General features: G+C 45.9%; 5 protein-coding genes across 5 annotated transcripts; 3 read left to right on the top strand and 2 right to left on the bottom strand.

The window, feature by feature from the left end:
* Positions 1–4,407: 4,407 nt before the first annotated feature.
* On the top strand, positions 4,408–5,445 carry TRUGW13939_04891 (uncharacterized protein; the record flags this gene model as incomplete). Its single annotated transcript, XM_035488056.1, has 4 exons — positions 4,408–4,552; positions 4,617–4,789; positions 4,851–4,954; positions 5,007–5,445. 4 exons carry the CDS (start codon positions 4,408–4,410, stop codon positions 5,443–5,445), a joined length of 861 nt encoding a protein of 286 aa, XP_035343949.1.
* A 1,896-nt stretch (positions 5,446–7,341) lies between these two features.
* Positions 7,342–12,511, top strand: TRUGW13939_04890 (uncharacterized protein; the record flags this gene model as incomplete). The annotated part of the gene is made up of 8 exons (XM_035488055.1): positions 7,342–7,461; positions 7,519–7,647; positions 7,744–9,259; positions 9,322–9,512; positions 10,524–11,214; positions 11,272–11,453; positions 11,508–11,794; positions 11,848–12,511. 8 exons carry the CDS (start codon positions 7,342–7,344, stop codon positions 12,509–12,511), a joined length of 3,780 nt encoding a protein of 1,259 aa, XP_035343948.1.
* Positions 12,512–13,173: 662 nt separating this feature from the next.
* Positions 13,174–14,786, bottom strand: TRUGW13939_04889 (uncharacterized protein; the record flags this gene model as incomplete). The annotated part of the gene is made up of 2 exons (XM_035488054.1): positions 13,174–14,580; positions 14,640–14,786. 2 exons carry the CDS (start codon positions 14,784–14,786, stop codon positions 13,174–13,176), a joined length of 1,554 nt encoding a protein of 517 aa, XP_035343947.1.
* Positions 14,787–16,047: 1,261 nt separating this feature from the next.
* TRUGW13939_04888 (uncharacterized protein) lies at positions 16,048–17,451 on the top strand (the record flags this gene model as incomplete). Its single annotated transcript, XM_035488053.1, has 2 exons — positions 16,048–16,305; positions 16,375–17,451. 2 exons carry the CDS (start codon positions 16,048–16,050, stop codon positions 17,449–17,451), a joined length of 1,335 nt encoding a protein of 444 aa, XP_035343946.1.
* Positions 17,452–17,622: 171 nt separating this feature from the next.
* TRUGW13939_04887 (uncharacterized protein) lies at positions 17,623–21,366 on the bottom strand (the record flags this gene model as incomplete). The annotated part of the gene is made up of 13 exons (XM_035488052.1): positions 17,623–18,525; positions 18,584–18,771; positions 19,494–19,560; positions 19,741–19,914; positions 19,965–20,037; positions 20,094–20,472; positions 20,533–20,547; positions 20,602–20,697; positions 20,750–20,779; positions 20,851–21,024; positions 21,085–21,128; positions 21,179–21,204; positions 21,265–21,366. The coding sequence occupies 13 exons, from the start codon at positions 21,364–21,366 to the stop codon at positions 17,623–17,625; spliced, it is 2,271 nt and encodes a 756-aa protein (XP_035343945.1).
* Between the last annotated feature and the right edge of the window lie 252 nt (positions 21,367–21,618).

Raw genomic sequence — 21,618 nt, 5'->3', positions numbered from 1 at the left:
AATATCGGATAACTATAAAAATATATTTGTCTAGTTATCATAAGGCGGGTCCGCAAGTATAAAACCCACATAATATATATACTGGATACGATTCCAGGGGCCAAATACATATGTATCCAACATATTAAGTGCCAAGGTCTCCCGAGTTGGAGAACATTGAAAGCCCTAGAGCTGGTTGATATGAAGTAAAAAAAGCCATACAGTGACGATAGATTATGAGTCTAACTATAATATTTTCCGTCATAACATTTATCAATCTTCGAATAAAAGTCAGGAACGTTTTGAATTAATTTTCAGACGTAAAATTATTAGGGCGTGATTTCAAAAGCATACAATCATAAAAGATTTTGAAATAAAATACAAAAAGATATGTTTCTAAGGACTCTTAAAATGAATTATATTAGATGTTTTACGTAAAAGGGAAAGGATCACGATGGAGAAATACATGTATATGTAAAGAACCAGGAGGGTTGTGAAATAGTTGAGCGTGCCAGCCTCAGATAAACTAAATGCAGGGATTTATCAATCTATTTTCCTGTCATGGTAGTAGGACTAGCATCGTGCTAGAACAACATAGACTATCCTGGGGTACATATGTATACTAGAACCGATATTTGGTAAACAAAATCTAGATTGTAGACGTTGGAAATGTAGCATTTCCAGATAGCAGAAGTGTATGTCCGTATCAAAGTAAAAGTATTTAAGGGTTTGTCAATGACGAGGTATCTCGAAGTTGTGTAAATGTAAATAGCTCATAGCAAGTATTCTGGATATTTTAAATGTTATAATTAACTATTCCGGCTCCTACAGTTCGCTCAGGATATTTAAGACCTGGTCTTATGTTTTACGGCAAACCATGGGAACCGTGTTTCATATCAGAGGCTTCAGACAGGCTTCAGACAGGCTTCAGTTACTACTAGTACATATATTTAGATGTAAGTGACATAAGATATCTTAGCATATTAGCTGCTAACCAAAAAGCCTTTGGCTGGTTGGTCAGCCCTTAGTATCCAAGATATAGTTCCAAACTTGCAATGATATGTCACCATTGTAGTTTATTATGACGGTAGGTGCTCATCTTGTGTTATTTTACATTTTGTGAACTAGAGATTGGGATGAAAAAGAAGTGAAAGTGGTGACTGCGAAGATTTGAAGTTATAACTAACACCCGCACGTGCGGGATGGCAGAAAACTGACGAATGAATGATTCAATGTTTGAGGGGTCGATATATATATATATATAAATCAATAGGAATTTTATAGACAGTCCGAATTTTATGGGTATGAAAGATGGCGTATATAGTATTCAATTTAGTGGAAAATATGTCATGACAAGTAGTTGCCTATTACATGTCAATAATACACGAAATAAAATGAAATTTGAAACTGAATTGCACACTATAGAATTTAGTGGTGTTAGGCATAGTGTCGGAAATAATAAAACGGTGAAACTTTAAGGTGGTTATTATGATTAGGAATAAAAACTTAACTATTTATTATCTCAGGTTACCATCAAACTGTTAGACAAATACTGGGATGCAATATCTCGAAGAATCCAAAGCTGGTGAACAGGAAGAATAACTGCAATAATCAATCGATTTTCAAGTGTTATGGAAATATCAAATTGATATTAAATAAAAAGGTTCTACTTGTATATATCCCGGAACTAACATTGAACTATACTACATAAATAAAGATCATGAGAAACATCAATTGATATTGTTATTTTACCTGCGTGGTTCCACAATAAAATATACAGTTCTTTGAAGCACTAGGTGGTGGACATTTACGCCCAGAAGAGTGTTCTTTACCAGAATAGAACCACACCCGTGCCCCTATCAGATATACTTTCATATAGTATGCAAGTTGATAACTGAATAATTCGGAGCTGAAACCTGAGGACTTGAAACCACCCACATGTGTGCCATTGAGCCCGTCGAAAAACTTTGCGTATATTTAGTTAGATAGGAGAAACAACCTTTACATATATGATTAATAGTGGCTCATTTAGAAGTTTTGAACAAGATGACTATAATCAAGCTTCCGTACAACACGGACTAGTAGCTGATTCTCATCATCCATCGTCAGTGTCACACATGTAAGTTCTAGCCACAAAGTATATTAATAACAACAATAATAATTTTTTTAATGTTATTATACAACTAAATATGACATGAATATTGATAAATGAGCCAACTGCATACATGTATGTTACGCATTGTTTCAAGAGTGGTAGAGAAAATTCAAATGGCGTGAAACAAAGTTTTGCTACGCAAAACATATTCTGATACGCCGAAACGGTTTTCTAGTCCCCCTACATGCATCCTTTGATAAAACGAAAACAACCTTCAAACATGTGACTTGCCCGGTTAATTACTTAATATGAATGCGCCTTTAGTTAATTCGTACTCCGAGTATTGCTATCTACACTCCAACAATCACTCGCATCTTAGCGGACAAAAGCGAGCCTAATAAGAAAAGTGATGATGCTACCTAAATGAATTCAACCTAAACGAGCTAGATTGCATACCTTGGCGGTCTACACCACCACCATAGACATCTACTGAATCAAGAAGATTGATATCGCGTCGGAATCCATTGCCTCGGGGTGGATAACGCATCGATGTGATCGACGGCTAATCCTCGACTGTTACAGCAAATCGCCTTCCATAAGAGGACTTTGGATAGTTTCCCCCGTTTAATCATCAGCACTACGGCCCTATACAGCAGGGATCGTTGGCAAAATTATCTACGGTTACAGCTCGTTTTAAAGGATGTCACTTGAGCTGTTACATTGATAAGATTGACGGCTGCGGCAGCCGTATCGGCGATCATTATTATAGCCGGCAAGAATTTTTGCGTTCTATTGATAGTCACGAATGGGGGCCACCCGATAAGACACCTCGAGGCTCAAACGAGCCATGGGACATTGGGACGTAACTGTAGTGGGCCTCACGACTCATGTCATTGTCGAAAATAACTGAGCCTTAATGGTGATGCCATGAGACATGGAAAGCGAATGAATATCTAATTCACGGCATAGATTATGCAAAGTAGAGAGTAACTATAGAATAAGGAGCAATACCCCGTACCAAAACAGCCGTCATTCTACATAGAGAGGGCCCGCTCCGGAGTAATTTCTTCGTACCTCGCGACATCCGGTAATGGCTTCGAACTAATCACGAGTAGTGCCTTGGCGTGACAATCTGCGTGCCAAGTTTCTTCTTTCGAAACGCCTTTTTTTGTGGGCACTGGGTAACAGTGGGATTCATTCCCTTTTCCCCTGCTGTTGTCCACGGAATGATGAGATGATATGTCAGGTAGAAGAAGATGGTAATCTGAAGTGCAGCATCTTATCTTCGTACGACCGGTAGTCACACAAATATTTCCCCTGAAAAAACATCTGTAGGTCCGTGGCCTGAGCGCAATTGGTTTCGCCCTCTAACAGCTTACGTGGCGACGAGGCCCCATCGCTTTGGTGGGGATGGCTGATCCGCGGAAGGCAAAACACCGACATCCGTGTGATGGCCGGTTAGGATGCGCGAGACGATGTGGCTTGGCAGGGCGGCGTAACAAGTTCACGCAATGCCTTTCGCAAGCAGTCCTCATTGGAGTATTGTTACTATTAATTTATTAAACCATTTGCCGTCGCTGTTGACCACCTACGCGTCTCCTCCGCCACTGACGCTGCGGCCACGTTCCGGATAAAACTCTGTACAGAGCAGACGATAATGCTCTGCAAAGGTGGCTAGATCGAGCACAAATGGCAAGTACTACAACGGGTCGAGAATGAATTATTAAGTATTTTCGACAGGCTGGTCTTATAGGCTCTTCGCTCCGAGGAAAGACCATCCTTGATGGAGCAGGTCGGATTACTCCGTACTGGTGCTAGAATCAAATACTGATCTGCATATTTCTGGGTCCTCCCATAGCACCGGGGCCTAATCGCCAGTTTCTGTCATGGGGTTTGAAACAGGCTCTGACTAGGGCCGTCAGGGTGTGATGTCTCCCTGTTAAGCCTGATAATTAAGGTCTACGACAGAGTACGTACTATGATGGGAAATAGACCCGCCGGTTGTTGCAGTCGCTCAGATCTGCAGGAATTATTGGGGCTGGCCAAAGACGGTGCTACGCGTCTGCTGGCGACTCATGTTAGTTCCTTCACCATGTGTGTCGTTGGGAGTGTTTTCACTTTTAAAGAATCCACTTCTCTCGTCGTCTCCTTTTTCTAGTCTTCCCACCTAGTTTAATCCGGCACCACCCATCCAATTCTTTATCTTGTTAATATTCACACCATTTAAAGCCTTTGCTTTCTTGCTGCCGACGACTCTCATTCAGGACGTTCCCAAACTCTCGCTCGTTTTAAAATAAACATAAAAATCGTTTTTTTCTACGACACAGGTCAACATGACTCTGGCACGATCCGACGCTCTGGCACCACAGCCGTGGACCGATGTTTTCACAGACGATACTTGCATAGACCGACGCAAGTGCCAGCGTACAGTGCCCATGAAGGTGCTTGCTCTCGGTGTCGGTAGAACTGGGACTGCTTGTATGTAACACTCGCCTCGAGATTTGTTGTAATTTGTTGAAATATCAGCTGACGATGAATATAGCTCTCCGTATTGCACTCGAGAGACTTGGATATCTCCGCTGCTACCACATGATGTGTGCCAGTGTCGAAAACCCTCCGGATTGCTTGATGTGGCACGACGCTCTCGCGGCCAAGTATGACGGCGAGGGTAAATTCGGCCGCGAAGAATGGGACCAGATTCTAGGTGATTGCCAGGTAAGAGAGAAATGTTTTAGTGGTTCTTGTGTCGCTTAAGGCGCTAAATCTCCTCACCTAGGCCGTTTGTGACTGGCCAGCCTGTGCATTTGCCAAGGAGCTCATTGAAGCATATCCCAACGCTAAGGTTATTCTGACGACTCGTGACGTTGACTCATGGCATGCGTACGTTGAGTTGCTTTTGTCCATTTGATATTCATATCTGAAATTATTCTAGGTCGGTCATGAAGACGGTCCACTGGCGAGCCACTGACCCCGAACACCGCATGGCTTCCAAGGTCAGCTGGGCTGCGGGCATGTACTATCCCATGCTGAACAAATTCTTCGACACATTCTTCCGCGGCGACTTCCCCAACCAGGGCAAAGAGGTCTACAAGGACCACATCGAAGAAGTGCGTAGCCTGGTGCCATCTGACCGACTGCTGGAATACAAGATCACGGATGGCTGGGGCCCGCTCTGCGAGTTCTTGGGCGAAGAAGTACCCGAGGCTGCCTTCCCATCCGGAAACGACATGGCGAACTTTAAGAAGCGATGCAGCACTCGTAACCGGAGGCAGATGCTGAACGCTGCTCTGCAGGCGTGCACTATGGGCGGAGCACTCCTGCTGACGGGGGTTGCAGGAATGATGATATTCAACCGCTACACCATTCGTTGAACCTGATGATCATTTTTTTTTTTTCTTTCTCTGCGGATTGCCCGTCCAGGCTGAGTGAGCGCTGGCGCTGCTGACGTTGGACATAACTGTCTGGATTCTACGGACAGATGGGTTACTGGATTTTTGCCTGGTTTTATCTAATACTCACGCGACCGTTTCTGTGATTATTACTTTCCCTTAATTTTTTTTGGCGGAGTTGTTGGAACAAATTTAGCATGGCATTTATTCTATTTTATTATTATTATTATGACTGTCATATTCAAATGTTGTCATGATTTCGTATCGACAGACCAATAACAGGAAAAGTCAGATTCGCAAAACGGGAAGAAGTTTGTTCTTCGTAGTGTTGAATATCATAAGCTTGTCAATCCCCCAACCTGTCAACTGTCAGTACAAGACCTAAGTACGGCCGGAGTCACTACCACACACTACTCCGTACACTAGTATCAATTGTAGACCAGGAGAAATCTCCACAAAGGCTGTAGCCAATGATCAGCTGCAGGGGAGCGCCAAGTCCGCCGGCGGACTTGGCGCTCTTGGCATGGGGCCATCCCGGCAGGATGGGGCCAATTAGGGCTCGCGAGTCCCGTGCAGAGCCGTTATCGCGGGCCTAGGGTCACGTCTCATCTGCTTTTCTCCGTCGTTTCCTGCGGGCGATGAACTGGCTCGATGAAACTCTGGTGCAGACGTGCAGAGCGCAGGGTGGTGGGAGGTGGGCTGGCTGATAGTACCGGTGCAACCACGGGGCCTAAGCCGAGCCGTCGCAAATGATAGACGTGGTTTTCTTCTTTTTTTTTTTCTCGTTTGCAAATTGCAGTGGAAACAAGACACAATTAGGATTTGTACGCTGTACTCCATACGGAGTATGCGTACCAACAACATTGAACACGCAATCACACCGGATGTCGGGCATCCAGAATCGGAGCGACTGCCGCGGCCAGAATGTTCTTCCCCAGAGGAGCTCGCCGGGCGACATCCACGGCGCTTGCGTGGACTCGGGGCTTGGCATGACGCGGCGACACCCGTGGATGATGCTATTAGTAGACCTATCCTGTGTGTCGAGTACACCATACTATACACTGTACAGCACTGAGACAGTGCTCGTAGCCGTTGGATGTATTTCTAATCTATTTAATAGAAAGAGAAGACGATAAAAGCAAGGATACTACTATTCGCAAGTTGAAAGTATTGTATCCTCCTCAATTCGTGACTAAAAATTAAAAATTGATAATTAAAAAAAAAAAAAAAAAAAAACCTTTCTCCTCGCCCCATCAACCTCTCCACTAGCCGCGTATAGTGTGCTTATCTCCCCTATCTTCTCGAAATCAGCAGCCTATGAATAGTTAATCCTGCTCGTTCCACGCCGGGTATCGTAGTCTCCCCGGTATTCTCCCAGCTTGCCGCGTCTTTTCTACTATATTTGGACATGTGTTGACGCCGTCCAGAGGTTGATCCACCGTTCGTTGGCCGCGGTGGACCAAAGTCACTAGTAGTACTAATCTCAATTCACTACTTCTGCTACCACTAGTTAGTAGGAACGGGGCCAACAGTCAACTGTGCTCGATTCGCCTTGCCCCCATCAGCCCTTTCCACCTCTCTCACCCCCACTGCCTGGCAGCTCTCGTCGTTTCACCTATGCTTGAGTATTCGTTTGCACTTTCATTCTTTATTATTAGCTGCTTGCTTTTCTTGGCTGCAACACTCTATTACGCCGGGGAGTACGTACGTATTTCTTCCGACACATGACCCTTGTGGCAACATGTGCGATACGTTCTCCTTAGGCTAGTCCCCATATCACTCTCTGTTCGCATCACATCGGGGGGGGGGTTTTTTTTTCCCTTGTTGTCTTTCCTTTTTCATGTTATCTTCTTGATACCCATCCCAAGCGTCGGAGCAATGTCCGCCTCTGCGTTCCGTTCTTTTGGCCTTTCGCCTTTGTTACTCTCATTATTTGTCTTTCTTCACATAATTCATGGCGTCGTGGGAGGCAGCCCCCCCACGCAAAGCTTTAAATCGGTGCGCAAAAAATGAAAATCCCTCTTCCTGATGCGAAAGCTGACAATTCTTCTCCAGCGACCGGATCTGCGTCCCCCGATTATCGTCGTGCAAAAGAGCACTCCGAGCAAATTGACTCCTGGATACTTTTTTGTTACCCCGTCCGACGGCGACAATCCCGGACCGCACATTTTTGATAACCAAGGGGTGCGTTTTCTCTCTCCCCTGCGAACGTCAAGAAATGAACAGGATGAAAAAAATGGACAAAATCCGAAAGAAAAAAAACTAAAGCATCCTGAGTAGAATCTAGTTTGGACCGGCTATGCCATTGCTGGACCCCCGATTTCCCACGGATTCCACGTCTGTCCGCACCAGGGCAAAGATCACCTGTGTTTCTTCCAGGGCGCGCAAGCAAAAGGATACTCCCGCGGCCATGGCGTCATCCTCGACAACCGTTATCGCACTGTTCGAACCGTCCAGTCAGGCGGTGGTATGGCTGGCAGCGACATGCACGAGTTTAGACCCGTCGGCGCCGGAAAGACAGCGCTGTTGACCGTCTACCAGCAGCGCCAGTTCGACATGAGCACGTGGAATATCAAGACTGGCATGGGATGGATCATGGAGAGCGTCTTCCAAGAAGTCGACGTTGAAACTAGCGAGGAACTGTTCGAATGGCGCTCACTTGACCACGTTGACCCCTCCGAGACCTATACGTGGCCCGACCACACCGACACGTCCGGCAATGGCCTGGATCCGTATGCTCCCTGGGACTACTTCCATATCAACTCGATCGACAAGAATAAGGACGGCGACTACCTGATCTCGTCTCGCCACACCTGTGCCATCTACAAGATTTCCGGCAAGGATGGCTCCGTGATGTGGCGCCTACACGGCACGAACCCGACTTTCCGAAACATTAACTTCAGTTTCTCGCAGCAACATGATGCGCGCTGGCTGTTTGAGAACTCGACACATACAGTGTTGTCTCTGTTTAATAACGGATACAATGGGTTCAACCAGACTCATGCCTATTCGTCCGGTATGATTGTTATTATTGACCACCAGAACCTGACTGCCACAATGACCAACGAATACGCTCCCTACCTCAACAACGTGCTTGCCTCAAGTCAAGGGAACACACAGGTTCTTTCCAACGGACACGTTGTAACGGGCTGGGGAAACTCGGGATACGTCTCCGAGCATGACGAGCACGGCAAACTGATCTTTTGGACTTTGATCGGTGACGGACAAACGATGAATTACCGCGCTCAAAAGTTTGAGTGGGAAGGCTACCCTACAGACAACCCGGCCATGTGGACATACTCTAGATCCGACGAAGAGGACTCGCCCATGACTTTCTACGTAAGCTGGAATGGAGCCACCCAGGTTAAGAGCTGGAGATTCTACGGCGCTTGGAACCAGTCCGATTCCTATGAGCTATTGGCTGAAATTGCTAAGAGGGGATTTGAAACCACATACACTCATGCGGGCTTCTATCCGTGGAGCTACGCCGAAGCCGTCGATGCCCAAGGCAACGTTCTCGGGTCTTCTTCGGACAAATTCACCTTTGTCCCTTCTCCCCTGCTCCGCGAGTACTGCGCAGATCAGTTGTGTGAAAACACTCTTGAATATGGCATGCCTGACGAAGTCGATTCCAGGCCGCTGGTCCCACCTGCTGGCATCAAGACAGTGCCTTGGGTGGACAATGAAGATTCTGACGCCGATGCCGATGGTATACCACGTCCGGTAACGGTCCCTCAAGGGCATCAGCCGTCTAACAACAGCAATGACAGCCAGAAGAAATATTCTTTTACTCGCGGTATGCATTCACATTCTCTCTCTCTCTCTTTTTTTTTTGTAACCCGTCTAACGAAGCATCAGGTCAAATAGCTTGGGTCATTGCCCTTCTTGTTGTAGTTATCGCCGCCACAATCGTTCTCAACTGCGTTTATTTCCGTCGAGCGCGCCGGTCTAATGCACATTTCAACCGCATGAAGGAGTCTCGTTCGTCCGAGAACCTCGGGCAGCCGGATAAGCACCACCCATCGGCTCCGAGTTCACCATGGTGGGATGTTCGAGGATGGATGCGGAATGGGAAACCCATGTCTCCCCGCTACTATTCCCTGGCCAACCAAAGCAGGGACGACTACGTGGAGGAGTAAAGTGATGACCGGGAGAGTGAATAGGTGATTCGTAAATTCAATGGTTCCCGGGGAACTGTAAATATTCTGAACGATAGTGTAATATTGGTGTAGTATATAAAATGGCATGTATTGTGTAGCATTTTCAAATATGAACATCATGAACAAATTCTTAAAATGTCAACAACTAAAAGTGTTTTGTTATCTTCTCCTGCCGAGTGTTTTGCATAGAAACCGCAACCATGCAGCCCCGTCGCCAGTCTTGACCTCCATCGAGATTAAGGAACCGTGGTAAATTAACGGCAGAATGCATGGGCTCTGCCAAGCCGTGCTAAATCGCTAGGTAAATCCACCGGCCACAATAGTGGGGGAAACGTGGCCCGCCGCGTAATAGAATGACGGTCGATCAGGTCTTCAGCTACTCGATCCGTCCGGAGTGGGCGCCGTGCAAGGACTACTGTAAGGGGACACTGTGTTGCATTCGTACTGACTGTACGGAGATTCGGCATGTATTGCGTTTGCTTTCGTTTGCTTTCATTTGCTTTCATTTGCCCTCATTTTCTTGTTCCGACTGCTCACTCACACTGAAACTGCCGTGGCGGAATAGTGCCCAGTTAGTTGATCATCGAGTTGTTACAGCTTGGAACTTGTGACAACCTCCCTACTTTTATTATTTTTACTTTCTTTTATTTTTATACTTTTATAACATCCGGACTGCACAGTGCACGCATACGTACACAGATTCCGAATCCGGAACACTGCAGTTCACAACCGCGTCGCTTTGCCTTGTGATTGACGTAGCTTTACATCTATTGCATTTGCCACCTTTGTTTTTCTGCCAATAGGCCGGAAAAAAAAAGTATAACAAAATCGAACAATCAACAAAACAAACAGAAAACCTGGAGAACCCAACAAAAGCAGGAAAACAAAAAAGAAAACTAGGCCTGGGAAATATCAACGCCCGACCTCTTACGGTCTGCCACACCATCGTACTTGTCTGCCTCTCCGGCTTGTAGTAGGCAAACAATCCTCATGGAATGGCAACAAGGCCACTCGCGCAGGCGATCCCAGCCGGTGCATAGCGAGACCGAGGCCATGATGGAGTATCAGCAAGAACAGCGACGGCGAGAGCTCTCGCCGCCAAAACCACTTCCTGTCACATGGATGTCATTACCACGGAAAAGCCAGCTATTGGTGCTGTGTCTGTGCAGAGTTTTTGATTTCTTGCAAGTCGCCTCGCTGCAAGCGTACATGTTCTATCAACTAAAGTCTTTCGACGACACTCTCTCGGATTCCGAGATCTCAACCCAGGCCGGCATCCTCCAAGGAGCTTTTACCGCCGCCCAGTTCGCTACAGCCATCCCCTGGGGTCGAGCTGCCGATTCCGAGTGGGGTGGCCGGCGATTTGTGCTCCTTGTAGGTTTACTGGGAACTGCTGTCTCCTGCCTAGGAGTCGCTTTCGCGTCTTCTTTCACCCAGGCCGTTATTTGGCGGTCTTTGGGTGGTGCTATCAACGGCACCGTTGGTATCATTCGTACTATGATTGCAGAGAACGTCAAGGAAAAGAAGTACCATTCCCGCGCTTTCTTGATCTTGCCGATTGGGTTCAACATCGCCGCGCTGTTTGGACCAGGTTAGTTGATTCCTCGGGCTTCTTATCTCTCTATCATGCTTACTTTTCGGTAATTAGTTATTGGTGGTATGCTGTCGGATCCTGTTTCCAGTTACCCTAACCTCTTTGGTCCAAATTCACTGTTTGGAGGCGATTCCGGGGTTCAATGGCTGATGAAGTTCCCTTACGCGCTACCCATGCTGGCCAATTTCTTCTTCATGATAATTTGTGCCATATTAGTAGCATTCGGCCTGGAAGAGGTAAGCATTTTTATGCATATGTTGTAGTGTGTCATTGCTAATAGTATCCGTTAGACCTTGGAAGCATGCAAAGGTAAACCGGGGTTGGGATTCTACATGCTCAAACTCCTGTCACGCATCCTCGGGTTTGGTTCTTCTCGTTCACACTCCCAGTATTCGGCTGTCGCAGCCCATGATGAAGACGCCACACTTCTCGACCCGAGTAAGGAGGGCTACGATGACACAGAGCATAGCAAACCTAGGTCAAAACGTGTCTTACGCGTGTTACCATTTCACAGACTCTGGACAAAGAATGTCCTATTCACTCTTTTGGCGCAGGCATTTTTCGACTTTCAAATGGGGTTAGTCTCTGCAATTTGTTGTTTCTTCTGTACAAAACGCTAATCTATACTAGTGCCTTCAACAACCTATGGCTGCTTTTCCTCTCGACGCCTCGCTACGATGCCAATGATCCAACGAGCCCCACTCGATCGCTACCATTTGTCTTTACTGGAGGATTGGGCATGCCTCCTCAGAGTGTAGGGTTTGCTACATCCATTCTCGGTATCATCGGCATGGCACTCCAATTCACCATCTATCCTTCCATCAACGGCCGTCTAGGAACGGCACGAAGTTATCAGTATTTCCTTGCCCTATTTCCATTGGCTTATGCGTTTGCGCCATATATCGCCCTAGCACCTTCTACAACAGCTCCTCCAGTTCAATCTAGCGGGCCTTGGGTCTGGTTTTCCATCATCATCGTCCTCTTTCTCCAAGTTTCGGCTCGCACATTCACCCTTCCGACCTCGATTATACTGCTCAATAACTGTTCGCCCCACCCGTCCGTCCTTGGTACCATCCACGGAATCGGCCAGTCAGTCTCGTCTGCGTTCCGGACCATTGGCCCTATTTTCTCGGGAGCCTGGTATGGCTACGGTCTCACTATTGGTACAGTCGGCTTTGCTTGGTGGATAGTCGCTTTGGTCTCTGTTTTTGGCTATCTAGCGGCGATATTCGTCTACGAAGGATCTGGTCATGAAATTCTCCTTCCTGGTGAAGAAGACATCGAGCTCAAATGAGCGTACATAGATTTTATAGATAGCATTGACGAGCTGTATGATTCATCATTAAGTACATAAAGTATCGCTGCAATGGACTTTTGTTTCGTTTGACTAATCTTCCTACACCCATATTAACGATTTGGAATGTTATGTATATATCAATCCCTAGTCCAGTTATTTCAGTCGTATTTACCTACATGTACACGGGCTTACTGTGGTAGAGATGGTTGCCCATTATATATTTCGAACCTACATGTAATTGGGTTCTAAAACGTCAAGTGACCAGACGTTAAAACGATACATATGTAGGCGACATCATACGCAAAGATCATCAATTAATATTTCTAGCAAGCACACAACATTGATGACCTGCTATATTTCGATTTAATGACTGGACAAAGTGATCTAAGACTGGCTTGCTACCACCCTCGACTTATCGCTGTCAAGTAAGAAACGCCCCAAATTCCCGAAATCAACTGAAGCCATATTCTTATGAAGTCTAGTAATGAATGGGTTTCATCATGAAAGGCCAACCAAAATGACATTTGTTCGTCCGTTAATGTGATTGGTTCTTTCATCTAATACAGCTTATCCACCGGGAAGTCTGTCATCATAACTCAAAAGTTTCGCTCATAAGTCGTCACTTATCAATTAATTTCCTGGCAAGTACATAGGACTGCTCAACCTTGTTGAAATTTCCCTTGAGAAACCGCTTGAAAGTCCTCTGTGTTTGGCATAGTAGTATCAGATGGTTCACCCAGCCTCTTTCTTATTTCTCCTCCCTTAAACATCAACACTAGAATGGGCAAAAATCCTAGTCCACTTCCCAAGACAGCAAACATGAAGAATGCCCACTGATATCCAATCCTTTGGCACAGATCAACGACGTAAAAGGCAAAAGTCATTCCAAACTCCTGCCGAATAAAGTTGATAAGTTGAGCTGTCTCAGATTCGTGTGCACGATATGAATCGATGCTATAAGTGTAGCATGTGGTGGTTAAAACCTGCAGTCCAAAACATGCCAGCCCCATTCCAAACAGTGGCACAAACCAAAACACATGGTAGTGAAGGGTGAATCCATATATAACCAATCCAGCAGGAACAAGAAGTGCTCCTGTCCAAATGCCTTTGAGACGGATCTCTGGAGGCGGATTTATGCCACCAAGTTTATGACGAGCGCGATTGACTATGGCATCGAGAACGAGACCACCTGCTATTTCTCCAAGAATGCTTCCAATAGAAAGAGCTCCGCCGTAAGCGAGACCAATCTCAAGAGTATTCCAGTGGAAAGTCTCGGAGAAAATGCTGGCGACAGTTACAGCGGGGAGAATTGAAGCAAACCCATATTGTGCTGCGTAATAGAGGGCCGGAAAAAGGACCGATGGGTATTTTGCCATCTTAATCGACGGAATTATGAATTGGTTCCAGCGTAATTTCAGCTCCGAAAAGTCTGAATATAACCTCAGTCTAGAAGCATATGTCCGTGTAGTGAAATCAACTTCCCGCTCCGATACCACGCGAGTAAGCCGTGTCTGGTCACGTATGTATAGTGTCTCTGGGAGGCAGAAGGTGGTGACAAGTAGCATTATTCCATCGAGAATTGCGGCAAACTTGAAAGTCCACCTCCAGCCTATAAACTGCCCGATTAATCCCCCAACAATCGGTGCAATGTGCGCACCAGTGGTCAAAATGACCGTAAATAATCCCATTGCTCGTCCTCGTTGATGGTAGAAAAATAAATCAACCACAGTGGCCGGGCCAAGACCTAGAGCAGCCGGCCACAGCCCATTGAAGACCCGGGCAACAATTAATTGCGCAAAGTTCTTGGAATACGCCGACCCCAATGCAGATGCAAATCCTATGAGGGTAGTTAAGAGATAGACGGGTCTTCGGCCGTAAACATTTGCTAGAGGAATCCAGAGAAACGGACCAATCCCGTTCAGAGCAATGACGACAGTGGTCTGATAGGTGGCACGAACGGTGGTGATGCCGAATTCTTTGGACAGAGGCCCGTACGCGGGATTAATGATTGCAGTGTTGAGTGTCCCAAGGAAAGCCAGGAGAGAAACTTGGATTAATATGGTTACCTAGGGAGAGATATCAGTTTCTAATGCCCGTAAGCACAGGTCTAAAGAGTGCTATTTACCTTCAACCAGAGCGGAAAATTCAAGGGGTCGTTGGGATCGTCTGAAGGTCTAGGGAGGAAGGTATCCCGGTATTGCTCTGTGGTGATGCTGTGTTTCTCTATGACACCAGGACCGCCGGGCTCCTCATTCTTTGCTGTTGCCACCATCTTGGTGGGTTGTTCTTCTGAATGAACAGAATGTTACGAATGTCATCCAAAGTACCATTCAAACGAACTATAAGGGTGAATAAAGCAAGGAGAAATTTTCACCCCCAAAAAAGAACCCCATCAATCAGTGCATCGACTTTACGTCTCTCTAGATTGCATAGAATTGGGATAAAGTAATATCCAACCAATCAGAAGTCCCTGTTGCTACGGCTTTCTCGCCGGGATCTGCTGGCGACTGAGCCAATAGCAGGCTCTCATGATGAGTATATACTATAGGGAATGCAGCACTGTCGATGTTGTGTCCACTTCCGAAAGACAAGATATTCGTGGGAAAAGAGCCAGCAAGAAATATCCGTGGTGTGGACATTCAATCTCGAGGGATGGCGACAGCATAGATCTAACAAACAGTACCGGTACGTCGGTCCAAACATAACGACTTGTACCGTTAACGGCGAGACTTTTGTTCTAGCAGCCAATAAAATAGAATGACCACTTATGCTCCGATATTATTAATGTCTCGGCCACCTCTCCCCTCTGTGGGACATTGACCTGCCCTAGTGTTGTGGAAAAACCGAGCCGCTACGATATTGATAGAAGAAAAGAGAGGCACGGAAAGGACAACAAGTTCTACGCTTTGGATCCTTATCCGTGAAAAAAAAAGGAAGAAGAAGACAGCAAAGTGCAAAAGCAGGCCATGGGAACACTCTACGTCGCTTGAATCGGAACGGCGATAAGCCATGCCCTAGAATAGTCCCATGTCAGAAGTTGCCCTTCACATGTGCCACCTCCAAATTCCAACACTTTTTCGATTTCCATATTCGCCATTGTCATGTATTTATAAAGCCTTGAATCAATATGAAGGCCTCCCGGTTTCATTATGTCTGTTGGTTGAGGCTGATGTGAGACGACAGTCGGAGAAGAATGCGGGGTTATGGTGACATCGCCCAGTATGTCCCCGGTGCTAGGCTTTTTCTGGAGAAGCTTTCGTTGTGATGGCTAGTCCTTGACCAGCAAGATGGGCTTTAGCCACACTCGATTCGACCCGATGGCTTCATATGCATGACAAATTAACCATGATTGGTGTGCAAGCACTTGGCTTGTTGGTGTGCCAGCAACGAGCTGACAAAATCACTTATATTTGTAGTCGCGCGAGAGCAACATTTTTTAATTTTGACTGGAGCCCATTAACTGCAGACTCAAATATCTCTCAACCAGTAGTCAACATAGGGGAAGTTAAACACAACACTTTTATTTATCAATTATGCAGAGCTCTGAAACCAACCCGAGCTTAGTTGGACTCGCAGAAGAAATCACAAAGAACGCTAAAGTTCTAGATGCATACATAACAGAAAAGAGGCTTCCAAAACCAACGTTTGCCAGCGAAGGGCCCCTCGTTTTTCCTGTTCCTCAGGATGACCATGAAATGCAGGCAGCTCGCCTCTCGCTGATCGGTGCGAGTCGATCACTTCTCGAGCTCACTCTCGGACCATTGCAGAGATTGAATCTTGAGGTTCCTACTGTATGCAAAACCTGTCTAAATTCACTCGATGCAGCACTTCGAATATGAGGCCTAATTTTAAAACCATAGTCTTTCCAATTCGCGAGCGCGCTCGGGGTTGCCAACCACTTCCGCATTGCGGAACATGTACCTACTGATTCGGGTAGCGAGATTTCCTTTGAGGATTTGTCGCAGAAGGTAGGACTTGATGTCAACCGCCTTAAAAGAGTCCTTCGCGTGAATACCGCGAACCGCGTTTTTACGGAGCCTCATATTGGATACATTGCTCATACCGCTGCCTCAAAAGTCATGCTAGATCCAGATGCCAGTGCTTGGATTGGACACCAGATGGAAGAGATATACAAAGGAAGTGCCAGAGTCATCGATGCATTTCACAAATATGAAAATTCGGACGATGTGAATGAGACGGCGTTGGCTTTGGCGCTCGACGGCAGGACCTACTGGGATTACCTGGAACGAGAACCATGGAAAGTCCAAAGATTTGCTGATGCTTTGCGATATGTGAGTTCTCACGGTAGGGAGGACATTCGCCACGTCATTGAGACATTTGACTGGCATAAGTTTGGCAAAACTACGGTGGTCGATGTCGGCGGATCGTCCGGCAGGGTAGCAATTTCAATTGCTAAAGTGGCTCCCAATTTGAACTTTATCGTCCAGGATTTACCTGAGCTGACCGCTACGGCGAAAAAGATGATCGAGTCAAAGGAGCCGTCTGAGCTCGAAAGTTCCAACCGAGTTACGTTTCAAGCTCACGATTTTTTCCAGCCCCAGCATGTCAGAGGCGACGCCACTGTATATATGTATCGTCAAATATTGCATGACTGGCCGGACAAGGATGCAATTTCAATTTTAAAGGCATTGGTCCCTGCATTGAACGACGGCGATACACTGTTGCTGTTTGAAGCCATCCAGCCGCTACCCAATACTGTCCCTAATGAGATTGAACGCCTGGTTCGTGCTGCCGATTACTTGATGATGCAAAAACACAATTCGCCCGAACGAACATTGGACATGTGGATGGATGTATTGGCTGGCGCCGATCCCAGATTCGAGTACGTATCGCACTACACACCACCTGGTAGCAACGATGGAATGATTGAAGTACGATGGAATGGCACGAAGAAAGAAGACAAAGGAAAGAAATAGAAGGCTGGGGCAGTTAACCTACTTCTCTCACATAGGTCTGTTACAATGGAGAATTCTATACTGAGAGAACATCAGACGAAGATATTCCAAATTTAATGATATAATGGTCTCATAAGTGTTCCTTAGAGTATTTAAGACATGCATATCAGAAACAAAAGCACACCGACATCATTAGCTTACTCTAACGACGACCTTCCCAACATGCTTGCTATCCATCAAATACTGATACGCTTCACGAACTTCGCTAAGTCCAAAGACTTTCTCATCAATAACTGGCTTAATCCCACACCTCTCAACAGCACGAATTACTTCTTCAAGCTGAAGCTTCGACCCACCTAACACTCCGCGCACAGTTATAGCTCGACTTAAAGCGGATAACAACCCCGGGCCAAGTCCAGTCCCTGAAAGAAACCCTATCACTGATATGGTGCCTTCAAACCGAACGGCCTTGAGCGATTGTTCCAGGGTACCCGCGCCGCCCACATCAAGTACATGGTCAACGCCGACCCTATTTGGTGTAAGACTCGCTGCTGTCTCTCCCCAATCTTCATCTTCTCGGTAATTGATAACATGTCTTGCTCCAAGCGATTTTAGTAGATCAACCTTTGGGCCCGAAGATTGCGATGTCGTGGCAATTACCGTTGCCCCAGCAGCCACCGCAAACTGTATTGCAAACAGGCTTACACCGCCGGTACCTTGAGTCAACACTATATCACCGGGTTTGATTCGAGTAACTGCGCTACTAATATTTTCGCTTCCATAAAGGGAATTCCATGCGGAAACGGCGGCGCCGGGCAGTGCACTTGCTTCGAAGGTAGACAGGTTTCTCGGTATCGCAAGAAGACCACCCTCCTCACACACAGAATACTGGCTCAAAAGGCCATCAGTGCCTCCACCCAGCGTGGTGGCTAGTTTATCGGCATCCATTCGCCCATGTTCATGTGCTGGGCAGATAGCTGCGCAAACCTTATCACCGGGTTTGAAGTTCTTGACACGAGAACCCGTAGCAATTACAATACCTGCACCGTCAGAGACTGCGACAACCGGAAGTTTTACAGAAAGCGGATATTGATTCTATTGAGTTTTTAATTAAAACGACAATTGCCCCCGATTCACGTTAAGGAAGACTCACATTTATGATAGCCACATCCCGGTAGTTCAGAGACACAGCCTCGATTTTGACAAGACAGTCATGGTCTCCTATAGGCGGTATGGGAACGGCTTCTTGATAGAGGAGGTCTTGGATTCCATTCTGGCCGACGACGGACCACTGTGAAGTTGTACGTGGGGCTTCTTCTCCCATGTTGGAAATTATATAGCCTTGTGATCAATGTTGTTCTGTCATACAAAATGTCAACAGAGTCAACAGGTACTTAAAAGATAAAAGACTAGCATGGTGAAAACAGAAAAGCAATACGGCCTTTTATAGTAATCTATTTGGCGATACTAATTCCGTAATCGACTCGAAGCACTACTAGCCCGCGTTATTCGATGAAAGTAAGCATTCCGGAATTATATAGATAATCACGCCGCAATCATTCCGATTTCAAAAGTATTCGGAGACTTTGGAGACTTTGGGGATTTCGGCCAAAAGTCAGGCCGGACGACGACGTAGCATGCTAGCGCTGTATTGGCCAATGGTACAACCAGTGAAATTGAATTTATAATAACGGGTACGTATTTGTAAGTTGGTAATAGCATGACAAACATGTGCGTGGCATTGAGAAGCTTGGAAGCTGGAAATGATACCATTCAAGCGGCGAACGGTGTAATGCAAGGGGCCATATTTGACAAATTCATGCAAAAATTAATTTAAACAACTATTTTAAACTATAAGAATGTGGAGATTAAAATAGATGTAGTAGAACTACTCAGGCATTGGCCATATGTGCCCGAAAACTAAACTCGTGCTGAAACGGGCTGTTCGTTGCTCTGTTATCGAGAATGAAATCTAGAATTGAACGATTTCTCCGTTTGAATACTGAAAAATAGTTGCGTTGGACAGAGCGTTAAACTCACGGATTATACTGGCCTTAACTAACACTGTAACACTGTACCATGATAACCCGCGTCCTTGCACTTGGAGAAGGCATTGATCAAATCATGAACCTATTATTCTGATCAAAAGTTGCCAGGTGTATGCCATTTGATGAAACGCGTGTCGTAATGATAAGCATCCAATCAGTTATCAAATAACATCGAAAATTCTATAGTATCAATTTATTACAATGATGACGACACCACTGATGGGATTTTGTCCTTGAATCCGCCGTTTGGATGGATGATTACTTTGGTATACCCTTCAACACGCTTATCAAACTTTTGATATGCAGTTTCTGCTTCATCCAGTCCAATCTCATGAGAAACTACAAAACTTGGCGTTGCCTTTCCAGCAATGATCAAGTCTCGCAGTTGGCGGTTGTAAGCTTTAACATTGCATTGGCCAGTACCAAGTGTGAGACCCTGTAGAGATGATTAAAGGTATATTCATGCTGGGTCAAAAACAATCTAACCTTTTCAAAGAGCTTTCCAAAGCTTAAACTTATCATTCCCTTCGCTGATGCAGTATCACCTGCCCCGGGATCACTGAACAAAACCATCAGTCAAGATGAAAGACAATTCACTCGCAACGGGTATCGCACCTGGGTACATATAGACCAGGGATTCCCAACCCTCCGCACGCTCTAGTAACCCGAATCATATTCTCAAGCACAATATTAGGTTGCTCTTTTGAGTTATCATTGCCAACTGCCTGATATCCGACAGCATCCACAGAGCGATCAACCATTCCGCCATTGAGATTGATTATTTGATCGACACCGTCCCCGGTTGTGAAGTTTATGCCCTTGCATCCAATTTTTTCTGCCGCTCGCAAACGCTCAGGGACACGATCGACGACGTAAACGGAAGATGCACCACGTAATTGTGCAGAATATGCTGCCATAAGGCCGACGGGACCAGCACCAAAAACGGCGACACTGTCTCCAGGCTGGAACCCTGATATCTCAATGCCGTGCCATCCTATTAGGAGTCAGGAGATCATCTCTTCCTTGCATTATAAGGCACATAGTAAGGGTATACCGGTTGGGAAAATATCTTATTGATTGTCAGATATGATTCATTAGGATAACGAGAGGAGTTTGAACATACCTGCTAAGAGGACAAAATCTGCTTCGTGCTCTGTTCCTGGTGGGAGCTTTAGGGCGTTGAAATCCGCATATGGGACGCGAAGAAATTGAGCTTGCCCTAAATTTTACTTTCGTTAGTACACAGCGCTTGAATTGAAACAGTTTCATACCTCCGCGATAGGGACCCATGGCAACATAGCCTACAATGAATTTATACCAATTTCTGTGTCAGCCGTTGCACATAAAACTCCATTGGCGAGATGACTCTAACCATAAGCACCACCGGCAAATCCAGGATTGACACCGGTACAGAACGCAGTCTTCCCTTCCTCACAATTGCGACAGCGTCCATCAGCCACGTTGAATGGCATGACAACTCTATCGCCCTTCCTCAATAGTGTAACGCCCTCTCCAAGCTCCTCGACGATACCCAAGTTCTCGTGACCTAAATACATAATTTTTAGTTCCAAGCTGAATTCTGACAGGGACATTCAACAAAGAATACCAAAGGTGATGCCTGACTCGGCCGCAGTTCTACCTTCATACATGCTGGGAAAATGTGAGTCCATGTCTGATTTCAATGACCATATAGCCCTTACTGTAGGTCAGATCCGCAAATCGCTGCCTGTATCAGGATCACAAATCAGCCATTGGCCCATATAGATTGGTTCAAAATAAAACATACGCTAGTGACCCTAACGATGATATCATCTGGATGCTCTAGCGTTGGCATTTGAACATCTTGGACCTTGACCACGTAAGGCCCAACATAGTTTAGTGCCTTCATGATCTTGAGTATACTTGAAGATATAGCGAACAAAAAAGATACGCACACAAAAATACGGTGCGTGTTTCTCAGAGCAACATTTTAATTAAATAGAGCGTGATACAAAAAGTGAAGTGCGGGGTGCGGAGTAACAGGTGAGGAGTGCGGAGAAGCCACAGTATATCGGCAACTGGATTTTCAATTTCCGCATATGTCGGAAATACATTGGCAATTGAAGTGTGGATACCCGAACGATCGCCAAGAGTGTTGGAT

Source organism: Talaromyces rugulosus, chromosome III (assembly GCF_013368755.1).
Source record: "Talaromyces rugulosus chromosome III, complete sequence".
NCBI classification, from domain to species: Eukaryota; Fungi; Ascomycota; class Eurotiomycetes; order Eurotiales; family Trichocomaceae; genus Talaromyces; species Talaromyces rugulosus.
Note: the sequence above shows the minus strand (reverse complement) of the source record. Positions and strands in the feature narration are given on the sequence as shown.